The sequence below is a fragment of the Papilio polytes genome, unplaced genomic scaffold (assembly GCF_000836215.1).
Source record: "Papilio polytes unplaced genomic scaffold, Ppol_1.0 DF823901.1, whole genome shotgun sequence".
Lineage (NCBI taxonomy): Eukaryota > Metazoa > Arthropoda > Insecta > Lepidoptera > Papilionidae > Papilio > Papilio polytes.
This window is the reverse complement of record NW_013525303.1, coordinates 1160600-1181109: the sequence shown is the minus strand read 5'-3', so window position 1 is coordinate 1181109 and position 20510 is coordinate 1160600. Positions and strand designations below refer to the sequence as shown.

General features: G+C 37.1%; 1 protein-coding gene across 3 annotated transcripts; it reads right to left on the bottom strand.

Annotated features, from left to right (window-relative positions):
* Positions 1 to 8615: 8615 nt before the first annotated feature.
* LOC106102828 (isoleucine--tRNA ligase, mitochondrial) lies at positions 8616 to 20403 on the bottom strand. Of its 3 annotated transcripts, XM_013282412.1 has the most exons (13): positions 20395 to 20403; positions 20116 to 20312; positions 19915 to 20037; positions 19221 to 19582; positions 18613 to 18723; positions 17759 to 17961; positions 17028 to 17194; positions 16224 to 16457; positions 15168 to 15334; positions 14270 to 14408; positions 13343 to 13497; positions 12882 to 13016; positions 8616 to 12435 (listed from the first exon to the last, which is right to left on the bottom strand). In XM_013282412.1, exons 2-13 carry the CDS (start codon positions 20308 to 20310, stop codon positions 11580 to 11582), a joined length of 2847 nt encoding a protein of 948 aa, XP_013137866.1. In that variant the 5' UTR covers positions 20311 to 20312; positions 20395 to 20403; the 3' UTR covers positions 8616 to 11579. The 3 variants fall into 3 exon arrangements, with proteins under 3 accessions (XP_013137866.1, XP_013137867.1, XP_013137868.1); XM_013282413.1 differs by lacking the exons at positions 8616 to 12435; positions 20395 to 20403 and having other exon boundaries at positions 12878 to 13016; positions 20116 to 20375; XM_013282414.1 differs by lacking the exons at positions 8616 to 12435; positions 12882 to 13016; positions 20395 to 20403 and having other exon boundaries at positions 13442 to 13511; positions 20116 to 20375.
* Positions 20404 to 20510: the final 107 nt, after the last annotated feature.

The window sequence follows — 20510 nt, the reverse complement described above, 5'->3', positions numbered from 1 at the left end:
GAGTTTTGCCGATGTAATATACCTTATGACACTGTGGAGAAGAAGACAAATTAAATGACACGCTATTCCTCAAAATCGGTTCAGTATTTTAGACTCTAGGCTGTTACGATGAAATTTACATAAAAATCCACATACATAGAAGAAAAATTACATACGCGTGAAAAATCCCTCTTTCCCATAAATATTAAAAATGAACTCTTTATTGTCTTTAGAACGGGTACACCTTTAACTAAACTTTCGCACAACAGTTGTGCGATTGTCAGCCAACTGTTTAGTTGCACAACTAAAAATCAAGTGGTGCGCCTCTATATAAGCTCATAGGAATCAAAGCGAGACTAAACAGTTGTGCTATAGTTTACTTTCAAGATAAGCTCTTAGACGAAGCTCTTAGCTACTGAAGACGTTAAATTAATTGAAAAGTCAGTGAAAATGTACCTTAATCTTGATGTGCTTGGCAAACAATATGACAAGGATTTGCTGATCCGGTCTTGCCTCAGTTCGCGACTTGTCTGCACTTCGTTAATTAATGTTGTATTTATTACAGAAAACAGGACTGAATAATGTTTAGTCTAAGCATTTGAGTTGGCACGTCAGATATAACAGTTCTACTACTCCGCACGTGCCAATTTAAAAAAAATCCTCACCTACGAAATTATTCATCGAATATAGTTACATTTCTTTAGACTTTTAACTTAATATAAGACTATTTTCTTCGTTTACGTTAATATTTATATTTACTTACCGTAAACTTATCTTGCGTCTAAACAACGATAAGGTGGTAGTGCCCGCTTTAACATCTTAGCACTGCAGGGCCAGCACGCCCGGTGTAATGCCACGACCACACAGAAGACAGGCGTGAAATGGAAGCAATTCCGCGTTTCGTCTGATGAGTGTCGTGCCGGAGGCCTAATTTAAGTCCCTTTCTCTTTACCACCCTTTTCTTACGAGGGGTTGGGAAAGGGAAGTGGATTTTACGGTGGAGATGCATAGGAAGGGGCAATATCCTCTTTATGTGCGTCTCCTCCTCCGTCGGATAAGGGTAGGCGACGCATCTGCGATCGCGGATGAGTATGGGCAGCGGTCGCTTCACCATTTTGGCGGATTCAGGTGGCCGCTTGCTCGTTTGCCACCTTATGTTATAAAAAAAGATGTCAAAAATTTGGTCACTTACCAATAACTTACTCGTTAAAAGACTTAGGGTAAACGAAACTCAATATTTATAACCATTACTTTATTTAACAAATTCATAATATTATAATAATACTTAGATAATTAAGAATACTCCATTTGTCGGGGCTGGAGTATTATCATTTACCCCGACAAATGGAGTAAAGCAATTAATTTTTGGTATCTTAAAAGTGGCAAAAGGAAACGTAGAAGACCAATTAATTAGTCGATACTTAAAAAAAATCCAAAAGTGAAATGTGAGTAGTATTATTACTTTTAAATGTTTTTATTTCTCTCTTTATGGCATTTTAATTTTAAGTTATTGTTATTTTTAGTTATTACTAGTTTTCTTAAAAAAATGTAGATTAAAAAAAAAGGCGATTTGTACAGATTGTAAAAATATTGGATAAAGTAGGTAGTTCATTATTAAATTAGTCGATACGACACTGCTGTTTAATTTATCTCCTCTCGTACATTAAAATATCTTTTCAAAGACAGTAGCGGGACATACTTGGACCAGGACGGCTACAGAAAGAAAGGAACGTATGCAGTTGGAAGAGACCTATGTCGGTAACGGACAAACAGATAATTAACATGTAATAATTATAATATAATAATTAAAAATTAACATCGTAAATTGATATCTGAATAAAGGCTATTATTATTATTACAAAAAAAAAATAATAATACAATCTGAATATAAATTCAAATACAATAATTTATTAACAACTTTCAAGATATTAAGGCCCGCTATAGACGCTTAGTTGTAACTGTAGACGAACTATTCTAAAGAATGTGATTGCAAAATAGTAACTGTACAGTTCAAATGACATAAAATTGCCACTAGCATAATTATAACTGAACAGTTCGACTGTTCAGTTAGAACTGTCGAAACTGAGAGTCTATAGCTTTTGTACAATATTATCTTTATGATTTTTAGCGTGTGCGCCTGCCATAATTTAAATAACGTTTAAATTTCTAGATAACCGTTACGAAACACATATTTTAAAAATCATTATTCAAAATTTGTAGCTGGCACAGTAAGCACATTCTGGCAAAAATCTTTCATTTCTACAAAGTTATATCTACCACCAATTACAATGTTAGAAATCGATTACTGTAAATCAAAAAACTAGCCTACCGGAATATAATCCGCTCATAATGGTGTTGGAAAAATCGCAAACTAAACATGAAAATATAAATGCGATAATAACACAAGAACCTTTTATCGTAGCTTTGGAAAGGTTATGGATAGTACACATTTACAAAAATGATCAAGAAACATAACAAGGTAAGATGTTTTATCTGTACTATTATAATAAAGCGTAAACACACACTTCTTTGTTGCTTAAGATGTCAGCAATTACACCATATTTTTGAATTATTCTTCTATTAATAAAAAGCCCCATACTTGTGTCATGCTTTAGGCATTATTTTCACGCCATTAAATTTAGGGGGTAAATTTTTGGATAAAAACCCTAATGTGAGAAAGAGACCATAAGTTGCTGCCAACATCAAGAGATTGCCATAGGTATTTTGACATTTGCAATTGAGAATTTGACAAATGCAAACAAAAAAATTATAATTTCATGCGGATGAAGCCGCACGCGTACAGCTAGTTTGTAATAAAACCGAATCACTGTACAAGAAACTTAATGGAACGTACATAGATTCCCGTGCTACTTGTCATGTGACATATAACAAAAGTTTATTATGTCAAAGAATCTCAGAGGTGACAGTGGCAATGCCAATAAACAAAATAGTATATATTAATTTGGATATACTATTGATGGCCTTAAAATTAGCGACGTCTTAGCTTTCATCGATGCGATCGCAACTTACAAGACATGTGTTAACATGAGCGGCGACGTAGCGCTGCGTGGATTGAATGTTACTAACGGGACTGGCCGCCAAATGGTGGCAAGGTGTCAAGAATAGTACCCCGTCATGGCAAGCAGCATTAGAATCGCTAAGACAAACTTTCGGGCCTAGACTGCCCTCACATAGAATCTTCAGATTAATCTGAAGATTGAAGATTCAGATTAATTGAACCTGAACAACAGATTTATTCGTCTGCCATATGAGTATTGTTCGCGCAACTTCCGCCACATTCTCTAACAGAAGATATACAACTGGAGATGACGTACGCTTATTACATAAAAGGATACGCGAGAAGGTACCTCTATCTTGTTTTACCTCGTTTGTGGAACTTATAGCCCAAGCGAGACGTATAGAGGACATCTCTGGGAGTCTCTTTACATTACAAACATAGTCAGTCGTCAAACCTGCGTTGATCACGTTGCCGTCAAATAGTACACAGCCAGATAATACGCCGTCGCCTGTACATAATAAGCGACCGCAGTGTAGTCACCGTAAGCGTTATTGTCATGTGAAGGAGGCGTGTCAGAAATTGGCAGAATAAACTAGAGTGTTCGAGTCGCATTACGTAGTTATTTTAATAAGAAAAAGATAGTTGTTAATATTAATATTTTTAGTAACATAATACCCTAGGTACCAAGGTTGCTGCTTCAGCAATGGCAGCAAGTGCTACTAAGGCCCCCTCAGGGGCATTTAAAGAAAAAAAAACTCAAACTTTACAACACGTGGTGCATTTTCACAAGAAATCGTTTAATCAATTTCACCATTGTTACATCAAATATCAACATTGTAATAGAACTTGATTGAAATTTAATTGCTACTTGTGAAAACAGAAAATAAAACGCAGTTGAAAGTAAGAAAACCTAACAACGTGCTTTATCCGGCATACATTTTGAGGTTAACCGGAGCGTAGTACTCAGAAAGTTTTGAAAAATAAAATACGCTCAAAGATGTCGATTTCTGACTACAATCCATTTCATTTCGACATATTAGTTAGAAGAGATAACCATGCCAGTTGGAAATTCGCAGTCCAAGTTCGAACTCGACGATTGATGGCGTTGTCACCGGTACCAATACAGACAGAAGTAAAAAACAAATGCAAAATATAAATTAATTTTATTACTGGACCCTATCATTTATGTGCATGTCCAGAATTCAACTACATGTAAAGAAGTTTGGGAAAATTTAGAACAGGCTTTTGATCACGCGTTGTACAAAGTAGCCTTGTTAAGGGATCTCATCACAACATTGGGATCTTCGGAATCAAACATTGGAGCCTAGAGGACTATGTAAACAAAATGATGTCGACCGCCCACCAGCTCAGAAATATTAAGATTCATATTAATAATAATGGCTTGGAACATTGATGTTGGACTCCCTGAAGCTTATAATTTCTTCTCAATTATCAACTGCTGTTACTGACGTGCGAAAGACGCAAAGGCATTTGCAGAATATCAGCTTTTACTACCCACAGGGGTATAGGGTTATCATTATTATTATAAGCTCGTTATACAGAGTAGCCTTGTTAAGGGATCTCATCACCATAACATTGGAATCTTCTCGAAGCGTAGAAGACTATGTAAACAAAATGATGTCGACCGCCCATAAGCTCAGAAATATTAAGTTTGATCTTAATGATAAATGGCTTTGTTGGTGTCTATGGTATTAAAAAAAAACTAACTGTCATGATGACATTACGCACGTCAGAAGGAATTGGTTGTACCGCTGTTGTAATATTTTGGTAAAATAAACGAATTATTTGAAAACACAAACAATCTTTGGCTTGAAACTTCTTCATGGTCCTTCGAGCCGGATATGATATAATGCAAGTCTGATCAAGCCGTTCTGTGTATCTTACGCTCTCCAACCACGTGTTCCTACACACTCTGACTGGGCGATGGATCATCGTCAATAGAGTGTCACCGTCGGTGGATCGACAGTCTGCTTGGGGTACCTGTAGTACTCAAGCGGCAGAAGCAAGAAGGAAGGAGAAAAAGTGCGAACGTCACGGTGTCGCCAACCGGACGTGTCTAGGAGCACGCACTACAACATAGAACAAGGTTACAATCAAGATCAAGGTGTGAGTGAGTTTGTGGTTTATAACAACACAAAGTTAAAAAACCGTGAGTACTTTATAATCTCAAAGATTTCCTTTGGTGACAGAAGAATTACACCGACTTTTTGAAACAGCAAGTTGTGGACATAGAAAATTTTATAGACTTTAACTTGAAATTTATATGTTTAGAATAGTTTTTGTCATTCATAATGGCACAGTTAATTAAAATACAATATGTCACTCAATTAAACATAGATGAAATGTATAAAAAATTTCAAAAAATCACCAAGGGAGCGTTTGTCAAAATTAGCTTATGTCAACACACGATTAGAAACATTAGAAGAGCGGTGGAATTGTTTTCTTGACAATCATTCTAAAATAGCCCAAGAATTTTCAGATGATGATGATGATTATTTCAAAAATGAAGTTTGTAACAAGATAAATTAAGACTACTCGAGCCATCGTATGCCGAGTAGTAAAATCGTGCATGCGGCGCCTTAATGCATTGATGCAACTGAACAATTACGCCGCTTGTCACTAGATGGCGCCATAGTTCACTTACATGCCACTATCAATGTACATAGATGGTTTCGTGACCTCGGCCGCCGTGACCAACTTTGAGTGAGCTTGAAGGGAGCTCATGACGAGCTTGAGGTGCTTGGTTATTCGTGGTGTGGTTACGCTAGGCACTCTTGGTGCTTCAACCATTGCTTGAACACTCAAGGGTCCTCGGAAAGGCATTAACTCGCCATACATAAATGCGCCTCACCTAAGTTGGGTCATTTATGTATTATAAATCTAAGCTAATGGAAATCATTGGAAACATCACTATGGGTGAAATTAGGGACAATAAAACAAACCATGAAAATAATGTTAAATTGCCCAAGATAACAATTCCCACATTCTCAGGAAATGATAGTGAATGGACTACATTTAGGGACTTATTCATTAGTTTGGTTCATAAAAACACTTCACTTGACAATGTTCAAAAAATGCACTATCTTAAAGGCCACTTGTTGGGTGAAGCCGAGCAACTTTTAAGACATGTTTCTATTACCGCTGACAATTACACCGAGTCATGGTCTTTATTAAACAGCAGATACAATAATAAAAAATATCTTGCAAACAGTTTGCTTAAGCGTTTTATGAACCAACCAAGTATTGCAAATGAATCATGGTTATCTATTAAAGAAATGTTGGATATTTTAAATGAAACTCTTAATGGTTTGAAAAATTTGAGTGTGGACATTACATACCGCAAGTTCGAATGCCGCGTTACCAGACATGGAATATAGGGCCGCTAAGGAACTAGCTGAGATAAGAAAAAAACGTTTTGACCTTGAAGAAGAGTTAATTAAGAAAAAGCTCACTAGGGACGTCGCGGAGATTGAAGCGAATAGTGTAGTTTCCGCAAACGATTTAGGAGATAGCCGCGTTTCGTTATGGGTAGAGAATGTTAACACCATACGGGGGGAGGCCCCGACCTAACCACTTCCGCAACCCGCGAACCGCGTTGATATAGCACGGGCTCACGAATAGGGCTAGATTTAATACCTGCACTATTAGGTAGAGACGCCACGGATCGGGATAGAGAGGAACGAAACTGGCAATAGTGAGCACAACTCAAAAGTAGCTCCGATTAAGACGCAAAGCATACCGCGTTTAGAGTTACAGGCCGGTTTGATAGGGGCTCGTTTAGCCGACGCGATTCAGACCGAACATCAAGTTAAAGCGGATAAAGTACGGCTATGGACAGATTCGCAGACCGTGCTATACTGGATTAGGAACGATACATCGCGATACAGTCCGTACGTTGCGCATCGGTTAGGGGAGATCGCAGAACGGACTACGCCGGAGCAATGGCGGTGGGTGCCGACCGCCCACAACATAGCCGACCAAGGCACGCGCGCCAATCTTAGTGTGACTTAGCGACGGACGCGTGGTTTACGGGACCCGAGTTCTTATATAGGGAAGAGAGTGAATGGCCTCAACAACCGGACGACCATGTCGAAAGTGACGCCGAGGTGCTCGTACACCATGTCACGAAGACGTCCGATGCGGCTTATCTACCGAATATAGTACGATTTTCTTCACACGAAAGATTAATTCGCGCAACGGCTAGAGTTTTGTAGTACATCGAACGTTTACGAGGCAAGGCCGCCCTACTGATTATTTCGGGCCATTAACGGTCACCATCGGCCGACGGCGTGAAAAAAGATGGGTCGCGTTGTTTACATATTTAACGACTCGCGCAATACATTTAGAATTAGTTAATAGTCTTACGACAGACTCCGCGATTATGGCGTTAAGACGAATGGCGGCGCGGCGCGGATGGCCGAACGTTGTCTACTCCGACAACGGAATAAATTTCCGAGGAGCGAGCACTGAAATTCACCGTGCGATGGCGGTGTGGGATCCAGCACTCCAGGACTATACGCTCAGCCGTCGCTTCGAGTGGAAGTTCATCGCTCCAGGGGCGCCGAACCAAGGAGGAGCCTGGGAGCGCCTTGTGCGCTCAGTCAAGTCATCGCTGCAGGCTACGCTTAAAGAGAAACATCCTAAAGAAGACACGCTGATTACCCTGTTGGCGAAGGCAGAGCATGCTTCCAAACAGCTTCCAAACACAGCACCGTGCTGCCCAGCCGACCGCCGGGCCTGGAGAGCGGCGTAGGGACTTGCGGACGAATACTGGCGAAGGTGGATCCGCGAATACTTGCCTACCTTAAGAACCAGAGGGGAATCGAGGAAGAGCGAAGACAATAGCCCGAGACCGGACGACCTGGCGGTCATCGACGACGGCCACCTCCCGTGAATATATGGCCACGGGGAATCATTACGAGGACGTTCCCGGGGCCTGACACGGTGGTCAGGAACGTCGAGGTGAAGACTAGGGGCGTATTTTTTAAAATTATGTTAAGTCCTCGTATTACTTTTTCCTTGCTATCTTTCTTTTGTTTTTGAAAACGTTTACTAATTCTTGTGCAGCGGCTTCATCTACCGCCTCTCGTTCCTCATCTGAGAGAGCGGCTAAAAAGCTGGCCATTATGGCTGAGTACCAAAGGCGGCTCGCCGACATTGAGCACGAAGCAAGTAAAAAAATAGCCGCGAAGAAATCTGCGTCCGAGGAAATGATGCAGGCGGAGTTAGCGGCAGTCGAGGCAAGGTACAGTCGCGGTTTCGGCCATAGCAGCCAGTTCATCCTCTCAACTGTCGGCAACTGGTGTGAGGGTTTCCCTGATTCGGAAGACTATTTAGCTCATACAGCTCTAGAACCCTCGCCGCCTACATTCTCTTCTGCGGCGCCCTTTTTTAATCAACCTAGCAACTTCGCGCCGTCGTTAAACTTAGGGGTGAATTTAAAAAATATTTTGACTAAAAACCCTAATGTGGGAAGAGACCATAAGTTGTTGCCAACATCAAGGAAGGTTGCCATGGTTTGACATGATGTCATGTCATTTTGACATTTGCAATTGATAACTTGACAAATGTGAACAATAAAATGAAATTTTTAAAACTCTATGTGGATGAAGCAGCACGGGAACAGCTAGTACCTAAATAAAAATGTGACGACTCATAAAAGTATTTTCATTATGTTGAAAAGAGAAGAGCAGCATCATGTTTGGATACTTCGTACTTCACGCACCGACGCCAATGCCGAGAACAATGGCTGTTCCCAACACGCAGTGAAATCTTATCTCGAGCTCGAGGATCTGTGGGAGTGTGTAGATCCGGTTACCGATGTCGACATAAAGGATACAAGAGCAAAGTCTTAAATTATTTTATTCGTGGATCTAATAAATTACATCCATTTAAAAATGCAAAAACCTTGTTTTTTGTTCTGTGTCATTTTTCCGTTTTACTATTGTTGATTCCCGCAAAAATATTTTTGTATAACTTTTCTATTAGTGAGGACCTAAGTTAGCTGTAAGATTAATTACTTTGTACTACCTGCTTTGTAATAAACAGCAGTTGGTCTTGCTTGAAAATAAATAAATAAATCCAAAGAAGGTTTGGACAAATTAGCGCAATGCCTTTGAAGACTCCGGGCTTACTACGGGATTTCATAAATACATCACTGAACAAATCTTACGTTATTTAAATAAATAAAAGTGCAGCTGCCATACATTTTTTTAGAGCTGTCATTGTCAGCTGTTAAAATGAGACAGGTCTGTCATGCTGACTTGCCTTGAAGAAATTTTGTTTCCCTCGTGGAAAAATACTAGATACAAACCCGTGGGTGTTCTGAGTAACTCGTAAAACTAAAAGAAACGAACGGTGAACTTGATAGAAAAACTTACCTTGATAATAACATCGACGAGTGGTGTCGCACGCACGTGGCGTATGAAGTTAGACGACGACAGTGAAAACCGATGGCTGGCTTTTGACCTCACCGTCGGATACTCAAGAAAACTTCCAAGGAGCGGCGGTAGCATCTCAAAAGGGAAACAAAACAGACCATAGCGGAACCCCTTTCTCAATTTCATTTTTATTTTATTTTACTTTTTAATATATATTGTTTTGATTTTTTTTTTGGCCTAGAAATAAAAATAACGCGACAACACTCATGGCTAGCAGGTTTACCAGAAGAATATAAACCAATGATAATGGGTCTCGAAAGTTCCGCCATTAATACATCAGACTTTGCAAAAACAAAACTTCTACAAGAGATAGCCTGATTCCACCGCCTTTTATACAAACATAGACAGGACTCTTATTACAAAAAGCCAAAAGGAAAAGGCCCTCGTTGCTTTAATTGCAACAAATATGGACACTTCAAAAGCCAGTGTAAAGTGATAAAACATGATCACAATATTTTTTTAAAACTCGCAAATATGAGCGTGAAAGATAATCGTGGGGAAAAAACAAAGTCTGCTTCAACTGCTTACGCAGTCGGCATCGTCGATTGTTGTAAAGAAAAGCGATGCGGTGTCAACAAATGCAGGCGCCGACACCACGAAAGGCTACACGCCGTAAGAGCGTCACCGATGACACAAGAAGACAACACAACCGAAGAAACTGCTCTCGTCGCATCAACAGCGGCGACAAGCGGTTCGGTATTGCTAAAGGTGTGCCCGGTATTAAAACGCGGACCGGAGGGTACAGAGATTGCCACTTAAGCGCTTCTTGACGAAAGTTCGACTATATCGCTGATTGACGAACATTTGGCAAGGTAGATAACGACAATAGACAATCACCCGAATAGCCGTATCGTGGATGTCAAGTCCAGAGGGAAAGGACAACACGAGTCGCACGGAATAAAAGCGAGGACAGTAAAGAGCTTAGTCTCCAGGGTGTAAAACAGTGAGTAACGACTGTTTAAGAGTTGCCATCTACGTGATTTGCCAAAGGGCGTCTGTTTCAAACGCGAAGCTTAAGTTATTATTAGATGTGGACAACTGGCACCTAATTATATCGCGAAAGATACGTATCAGACATTGTAACGAGCTGATCGCACGCTGTCACGAATCCGAACAAACCGGGGACAACCAGACTAGTTTTCCATGCGACGGCGGAAGCCTGGGGGAAAGGGTCTGTCTGAACGATTGAATTTATAAAATTTGTTGCTTGTTCAAATACATTTCCTTGTTGAAATTAAAATTCTTTATAAAATTAGCTTTGCTTGCTTAAAAATACTTGTGATTCAAAAAATTTGCTCTGTTGAGATTAATTATAATGTTACAGTTACTTAAGATTCAATATGTTACTCAAATCAACATTGACAAAATGTATAAAAATCACAAATAGTCACCGAGGGAGCATTTATCAAAACCGTCTTATGTTAAAACACGGTTAGAAACCTTAAAAGAACGTGTTTTAAACACATTTAGCAATACGAAGCGTAAGATCTATGGTCGATACTATGTCCGACTCCCGTGGAAAGACACGACGTTAGAATGCCACCCTGCGAGAAGTTGGACAAGTCGCGATCGTTCAAGATAGCATATACCGAGCAAATTGAAAACCTACTCGTAAAAGGTTACGCTCGGCTAGCAGTGGGGACAGAATAACCCGAGGTGTGGTTACCTGCCTAATTTCGCCGTCACGAATAAGAACAAACCGGGGCAAACCAGTCTAGTCTTCGATGCGACGGTGAAACTCTGGGGGAAAGGGTCTGCCTGAACGATTTTTTGCTCGACAGTTCCGACTTACCCGGTGTACTGTACAGATTTAGGAAAAATGATATCACTGTCTCGACAGATATACGCGAAATGTTCAAGCAAGTCAAAATAAACGAAAACGACCAGGTAGCTAAGATTTTTAATGGCGTCTTAACGATCGCCGTAATCCTCAAAAGCAAGTGATGAGGTCGATAATATACGGCGCCAGACGTTCGCCCTTTTTAGCTCCCAGTGTTCTAGACTACAACGCGCGCGCAAACACATCTTTCTATCTAAAGGAATCTATGAGTCGTGCATTAAAAACAAAATATTTACTCAAAAGAAAATTAAGTAACTGTAGAACTTTTTTTTTAATTATTTCAAGCGGATAAAACATTTTCACATCGTAAACATTTATCACTGTCATTATTAACATTATATTTTCTACATCTTAAACATTGATTATTTTTACTCTTTGACAATTCAATATGCCAAGGGTTCCCGCCATTACTAACCTCTAAACTAACGGAAGAAACTTCCAGAATTTCTGCTAACACGCTATCATAAATACCATCAGAAACATTCAAAATTTTCAATTTACTAAACAAATCTGAATTTAATTCCAAATTCAAATCAAACTTTTTTAAATTCTCATTTTTGTTTATCACACAGATGTCTCTTTTGATTTCCAAAATGGCGGCCATTAGTGACGTATCAACATCTTTGTATTGCAACATCGGGATTTCTTTGGTGAAATAAAATGGTTTCTTATACAAAGGATGGTGTTGCCATGCTTCCTCTACTAAATGTGGTAAAATAGGCCCTATTGCTTTTAACAAAGCAACTAAAATCGTATGAATTGTTAATTGAGCGGATTGTCTTTGGTTGGAATCTTTCGCGGAACAATATAACCTATCTTTTATACAATGACAGTACAAACTAGAGACTTTATTACTAATAAAAAATAAAATAGTTTGAGCTACATGATTATATCTGAAATTATTATAATGATCATTAATTTGTTTAAGAAAATTGTATGTTTCCATAATAATATATTGATCGAAGTAATTTAAGTTTGGCTGAAAGGTGAAGTTACCTTTGTCCATATCACTGACAACTCCTAGAAGATATTTGAAAATGGCGCGAATTCTTATAACCTCACTTTGACAATCTTCTAGAAGTTTCTTGCTGATTACGATTTGGGAATGTTGAGTAGAATGGCTGGCGACCCACCATCTGTTTAAAAGGTATATTGAAAAAATATAGGTATAGATTTTTGTTAAGACTGATTTGTTAAAGAAAAGAAAAACGTAAAATTCTACGTGACATTGTGGGAAAATATGAACGTAATTTTTTTTTTTTTTCGAACATTAAGATGCCATGGTCAGGCTTTATAAAATATTTTAGGAATTCGTTTGAAAAAAATTTTTGAGAAATATTTCAGGCAAGTAGTGTTTTCGCGTATAAGTTTTTTCTATGTACACAAACAGTTTATTTTTTTAAGAATTTGTTTGAAAAAACTTTTTGAAAAATATATCAGGCAAGTAGTGTTTTCGCGTGTAAATTTTTTTTATATACGCATACTGTCCAGTTTATTTTTTTAAAAATTCTTTTGAAAAAATTTTTTGAAAAATATTTCTGGCAAGTATTTTTTTTTATTACATTCTATTAATAGTTCTTACCTCAAAGTGTCCACACCATAACCTTGTTGTTTTTTATCTCCATTAATAATAGTATAAGGATCTATTACATTTCCAATAGATTTGGACATTTTTCGTTTTTTCTCGTCTACTACGAAGCCGTGTACGAAAATTGATCTGAAAAAAATTTATTTCGACTTCATATTCTGTACTTGGCGATTTTTTGCTAATAATTTAACATACTCATATTATAAGTACAAAATTTTGGATGGATAAATTGTTACTATGTATATCCAAAACATTGGATACGAATGAAAGTCACAGATGTAGAACATAATCTAGAAGAACACATATGCTTTACAAAGTTTTTTTTTTTAATTCCACACAGACGAATTCGCGGGTACCAGATAATCAATAACATAGAGTAAAAGAAAAAAAGTAACTAGTTCTGGATAGAGTTCCACAGATTAAAAAAAGTCTAATAAACATGTTTTTTTACTAACTCATAAGGCGCTTCTCCTGTTAACGCCAACGAAGTTAACAACGACGCTTGGAACCAACCGGTGAGCTGGTCAACACCTTCTGAATACAGATCAGCTCGTCTGCCGTCCAGCGTCTGCCAGGATAAACCGGAATCCAACCAGATGTCCATTATGTCCTGGTTAAAAACCCCTATATATCAATACAAATATCATACACGTCTTACTTAAAACAGGAGTAAACCATCGACATTTCCACTTGTAATTTAATGAAAACTATTTTTTAATAAGAAACTATAAATATATTGAATAATCTAATTTATTAAAAAATCTATCTAAAGAACTTTAGGAATTAAGTCGTGTTAAGTTTTTAGTTACTTTTTTAATAATAGAGGATTTTTGTTAATCTTACTAATATTATAAATGAGAATATGTAGATGGATGGATGTTTGTCAGAGTTTGTAGCCTAAACGGCTGAAATCTCAATGAAATTTGGCATAGATGTAGAGGATAGTCTGGAAGAACACATAGGCTACCCACTTTTGTTTTTTTTTTATTCCACGCGGACAGATTCGCGGGCGAAAGCCAGTTTACTAATATTTGCTTATTCCATCCTACTAAGTTGTAGGCTTGTGCTAGGATATGGTTTACGACAGTCGAATGGCGGGATTCGAACCCTCGACCGCAAAATCGGTAGTCCGTACCCCAAACTATTAGGCTATTTACACTGAAAATATAACACTTAGTTTATATAAATGTTTTAAATTTTTTCGACCCCTAAAAGGGAAAGTTACCTCCCCTACCTTGGCGATGCCCACAGACTGTCATAGACAATTGGTCAATTTGGTCTAGCCCATTATTGCTAGGTAACGACAAATGTCTTTTAATTTCTTCGCAAATATGTATATATCACGATGTTTTAAAAATGACAATAATAAAATATTAACTTACATTTCCTTTAGTAACTTCTTGATTGTCCAAATTATATTTATTCCTGACGTCATCTGGTATCAGATCTCTGACGTCACAAGTCCACCACACATCCGTGTCATTGCTTTCAATCAAACTGCATAACTTTTCTATGATGCCACTAAAATTAATAAAACCTCTTAATAAAAAAAAAATTTATCATTTGTGTTTTAAGGCTCTCTGAAGGTTAAAGTTTCTCGGATAATTATATCCAAAGACATAAAAAATAGAAGAGGCAGTGAACAAAAATTTTTTAACTGGTAATTTCTATGACAGGTAATATATCAGTTGTCAAGTTTGCCATTTTACAAAATTATAATAAACTCCACCTTTTGTTATAAAAACTAATATTGAAAATTAATTCAAATACAATTATATTAAAATGTGGATTAGAGGCTGTGAATAGTTAGCGTTATAATTATGTGAAAAAAAATCTCAATTGTCAACTATGCCTACTCTTAAATTAAAATTGAAAACTTATAATATTATATATACTAATATATAAAGAGGAAAGATTTCTATTTTTGTATGTATTGAAATAACTCAGAAATTACTGGGCCGATTTGAGAAATTTTTTCACCATTAAAAAGCTATGTTAGCAATAAGTAACATAGGCTATATCTTTTGTTATTTTTTAATTTCACTGGGACGAGGTCGCGAGCAAAAGCTAGTTCTCTATAAAAGCAACAATGCTTAGAATTTTGTAGTAACTAAACTGGCGCACAACAGTTGTGCGATTGTCAAGCTTCGTTATCACTGAGTACCATAGGTTACATTTTTTTTTAAATCCACACGGGCGAAGTCGCGAGCAACAGCTAGTTCAATATATAAGTATTATAGACAACCATAAATCCTTGCTTTTTTAATATTTTCTACTTACTCATCCACGATAACCTTCTCTCCGCTATACAAGACTGGTATGGGCACGCCCCACGCCCGCTGACGAGATATGCACCAATAGGGGCGTTTCTCTAACTGCGCGCGGAAGCCTTGTCTAGACTGGCCCGCGCTAGACGGCGGTAGAAGTACCACTTTATCTAGACCTGCCTAGGAAACACTATCACTAAATAATTGCATAATAAACTCGTACTCGATGTCTAATTTTAGTCATATTGCCCTTTTTCCCCCACCATAAAGAATAAATATACACACATAAAAGCTTCGAGACAAAATTAACAAGGGGATAATAATGGTTAAAGAAAATGTTTTTTTTTATAATATAAGGTGGCAAACGAGCAAGCGGCCATCTGAATCCACCGAAATGGAAAGCGACCGCCTTAAACATCCGCAATTGCAGATGCGTTGCCTACCTTAATTGACATTTCTCCTTCCTATGCGTCTCCTACACCGTCAAATCCACTTCCCATCCTTTCCTTTTAAAAAAGGGTGGAAAGGGAAAGGGGCTAAAATTAGGCCTTTGGCACCACACTCATCAGACTGTATGCGGAATTGCTTCCACTTCACGCCTGTTTTCTGTATGGTCGTGGTATTGCTGGGGGCAAGCCGGCCTATTCGTGCGAAGATGTTAAAGCGGGCTCTACCACTGTTAGTATATAAACTCTATCTAATCTACTAACATGTTCAATGAAAAAATAAGGGGAGGTGAATTTGTGGGAGGATGGGGTGCATAAGTAAGGGAAATATTCTTTCTGTAATTCTGTGTTAATTAAAAGAAAGCTAGTAATCTGGAAATGTAGATGTAAAGGCAACGGTCACTTCGCTATTTTGGCGAATTCAAGCCGCTTGCTTATTTACACCTAATATTAAAAATGGGAAAGTATAGATGGATGTATGGATGTTACTCTAGATACAATTTGTAACAGATGTAGAACACAGTCTATTTACTTTTTTTTCAGGCGCACACGGAGTCGAGAGCGCCAACTAGTATTAAAAACTTGTAATTAAGTATGTAAGCTATTTTAAACATAATTCTTACCAAAGCTTTATCCTTCAAAGCGGCAGTATCAATAAACCATTGCTGGCTGGCTCTGATGATGACGGGTTTCTTCGTTCTCCAGTCCAGAGGATAAGAATGTACGTACACACTCTGATGTACGATAGAACCTACTAGAACATTGATAACCGCGTCCTGACCATCTCCGAGTACGTAGAGACCGTTAAAACGATTGTCCAAGTTTATATAACGGCCTGATTCGTCTACATTGCACTCCTGAAATTCAGTTGTCAGTGTTTTAATAAATGAAAATTGTAGCATTGTAAGAATAGAATACAAAAAAACTTCTAGATATAGTATTAATCTGAACTAAACTCAACGTAAACTAAACCTAAACTAAACTTATACTAAACCTAAGCTATACTAAGGCTAAACTATACTTAAAGTAAACTAACCCAAAACTAAACTTAATGTAAACTAAACCTAACCTAACTTAAGTAAAAAATAAACCTAAAGAGTTGTTAAATTAAACCTTAACAGTTCTTATACCTACTTTTTAGTTTATTCTAAAGTAAGTAATCATTAAAATTACAAAACATATTCAAACAGGGTGAGTAGTCATGTTAAAAAATCATCATCATCATCATCTCCCCTGCCTTATCCTACTCCCGTAGGGTCGGCTTACCAGGTTTTCATCCTCTAAAGCACTCTATCATCCGTCATCTCAGTCATCACTCCCTTCTTGATCCACCTTTCACGCTCCATCCATCTCTTTCTACTTCTACCTCTACCGATGTACCTCCACGTTCATAACTAATGTTTTTTACTGAGTTCAATATTACTTACCACTGGCATATTATTCTTCAAAGCGACTAGAAAGTCATCAGGGCCGTGCGCAGGCGCAGTGTGAACCAAACCTGTCCCTTTGCCCTCCGTCACATGACTCGCTTCCAAGAATGGCAACTTCTCTGATGTAAGCAAACTCTTGTAATACATACCTTTTAGTTCTTTACCTAGAATTATAAATATTAATCTATATTTATCTGTACTATTATAATAAAGCGTAAACACACACTTCTTTGTTCCCTAAGATGTCAGCAATTACAGCATATTTTTGAGAAATCCTCTGGGAGACAGAGACTAAAACTACAAGCTAATACCAGCAAAGAAACTAGGTTTGCCATGATAACTTAAATTCTCAACCAACGGCAAGGCCTTCACTGTCATATGGGCAACTGAATTTTGTTGCCAATGAAAAATTTTACAGAATGTAAATAATGAAGTTCTTATCTTACTCTCTTCTTACTCTTACTAATATTATAAATGCGAAAGTTTACATGGATGGATGTTTGTTAAAGTTTGTAACCTAAACAGCTGAACGGATTTCGATGAAATTTAGTATAGATGTAGAGGATAGTCTGGAAGAACACATAGGCTACGCACTTTTGTTTTTTTTTAATTCCACGCGGACGGAGTCGCGAAAGCCAGTAATATCATAATTTAAAATAAAACAATCAATCTAAAAAAGAACATGTTAACATCTAAAAATTCTTAACTAATACATGAATATATCTTACCATCAAAATCAATTAATTTCTCAATTTCCACGCCTAATATATTTCTCAAACACTCAATCTGAGCACTTGCGACTACAAACAGTTCATCTGGCTTGTTATTTAATGTAACTATACTATATGTTAAGTTTGCACTATAACATATAGCTTTGTTTGCGATTAGGGTCCAAGGTGTGGTCGTCCATACTAAAGCTGAGATAGGCTTACTGAAAACAAAGAATAATCCATTAGTCAATTGTGGTTAGAAAATGGGAATAAAACAGCACAATGGGGAAGGGAAATGGTGGCCTAATTCTAGTCCCTTTATTCCCACAATTATCTTAAAAGAAAAGGATGGGAAGGAAAAGTGGATTTGATGGTGAAAGAGACATATAGGAAGGGGAAATATCCTCTTTGTGCGTCTCTTCCTCCGCAACTGCAATATTGGATGTCTATGGGCAGTGGTCGATTTGTCATTTCGGTGTCTTCCGATGGCCACTTGTTTGTTTGCCACCTCATAATATAAAAAAGGAAATCACTAACCATTAAAAAGGGGGACTGATAAGTGTATTTGACTGATAACGTAAATTTAGGGGGATCATTGCCCTTTCCTAAAAAGGAAACAATTGTAGCCCCCTTGTTCATCTGCCTGCCCCCATGCGTAGGTCACCTAAGTGACCAAAAATGTACTTTGTTGAAATTAAATAAAAAAAAAAGTCAGAATATTTTCTTTGTTAAACTATACACAGTGTGGACACTATGTAAGGAAAATGTGAGATTGATGATACTCCATACAAAAGTAATGTTTTTATACATGTTTCTGTAGTGGAAATAACAGTTAGTTGTGGTGTCTGTAGTGGAATAACAGTTATACATACCCAGAGAAATTACTAGCAACTTCAGGTACTGTATCCATTGGGAATTTGATATAAACCTCTTTGCTTTTAAACTGTGGATTATATTCCAATTCTGCCTCAGCTAAGGCTGTTCTGAAATTAAAAAAAAAACAATTCACCAAATACAAAAAGTTTCATTTAACAGCACAGACTAAAATTAATAAAATCTACAACAATAGTATGATAAAATTAGTATAAATACTGTTTTAACTAAAAGAAATATATTTTACAATCATTTAGTGGCATACTAGCTTTTCGCTGTGACTTCATCTACATGGAATTAAAAAAAAATTAATAACTTATGTGTCCTTCCAGACTGTTCTATCTTTGACAAACATCCAGATCCATACAGTCTTCAAGTGTACATACATCTATCCATCCAGACATTCTCATTTTTAATTAATACTAGCTCTTGCTTGTGACTTCACCCGCTTGAAATGACAAAAATTACTCAGTGATAACATAGTTTCTTAATAGTGCATGAGTTTTTGAAATTGGTCCAGTAGTTTTTGTGTTATTTCAATACATACAAAAATACAAATCTTTCCTCTTTATAACATTAGTATAGATAGCATAGATAACAAACTTACTTTGATGATGGTGACCAGTAAACAGGTTTTAATGCACGAAATATCAATCCAGACTTATACATTTTATAGAACTGTCTCAATTGATTTTGTACATATTTCTTGTCTAAAGTTAAATAACATGTATCCCAATCAGCCATTATACCCCAACTTTGGAACGCCGCTTTCTGCTTTGCTACTGTTTCTAACGCAAAGTCTCTCGCAATTTGTCGGATATTCTCCTGTGATGAGACATTTTTTGATGAATTTTTGGCTTTTTGTAGAGCTTTCAATTCTATGGGAAGTCCATGACAATCCCAACCTGGGACATAATGTACTTTATTGCCTTGTAATATTTGACTTCTGTTGTTTATGTCTTTTATAATCTAAAACAAAGGTTTAGGAAATAAAGTGACACATTACTATAATGTTTAAACTGTGCCTTGCGACAGTATTCATCAAATAATTATATAAAACTTTTACATCATGTAAAATCATTATCTCTTTGGCCTTATCCCTTTATGACACAAACGAAGAGTAAATATTGTCTTTTTATATATCCTCTTCCATGTTGATTAAATGTAGGCAACACATCTCAAATGCACATGTCTGTGGGAAGCAATTGCTTTGTTTTTGTGTAATTCCAGTGGCCACTTACTTGTTACCTTATTATAAAAAAACTTACATGGAGTTCGCAAAAGCTTGTTACGAATGTTACCTTATTAACAGCATGTCCCATGTGTAAGTCGCCGTTTGCATATGGAGGTCCATCATGAAGAACAAATTCAGGACCTTTTAGGTTTTCTCGTTGCCATGTGTAAAGTTCTGCAAACTGAGCCATCTGAAATAACATAAATATTAACGAATTGGTTCTTTTTTTTTAAAAAGGATTTATAGCACAAAATTTTAGAAGTCTTACCTTTTGAACCTCTTCTTTAATAGCATTGTTAGATCTAGCCGGAAAAAGGGTTTTCGGAAACAAAATTGTATGTGAATAAGTTTTCGTTTTTGCTTCAGCCGAACTTTTAGCTCTTCTACAATTTATACAAAAATTGTTACCGGTATATATTCTTGAATTTAGTCCGTAATATAAACTTTTTCGGATTAAACCCATGTCTGCAGGTTATATTTTCATTAAGCGTTCAATGTTAACGTTAGGTGTTTAAGTTTAAATCAAGGAATATAGCAAATAGCATACCTCGTAAACATAAATGTACTTTATTTGACATCTTTTTTTTTACAATTACTACATTTTCCCAAAAAAAAATAACGAATTAATTTAAATAGGAATACGTTATAAAAGTTTCGAAAAGT

Bases quoted from the DNA above. Each gene is read 5' to 3' on its own strand.
- LOC106102828 (XM_013282412.1), bottom strand. From the start codon at position 20,310: ATGGGTTTAATCCGAAAAAGTTTATATTACGGACTAAATTCAAGAATA. The intron at 17,962-18,612 runs GTATGTATAACT...CTTTGTTTTCAG, and splicing joins GTTGCTAGTAATTTCTCTGG to TAAGCCTATCTCAGCTTTAG. The intron at 16,458-17,027 runs GTAAGTAATATT...ACTGAATTTCAG, and splicing joins TGAAGAATAATATGCCAGTG to GAGTGCAATGTAGACGAATC.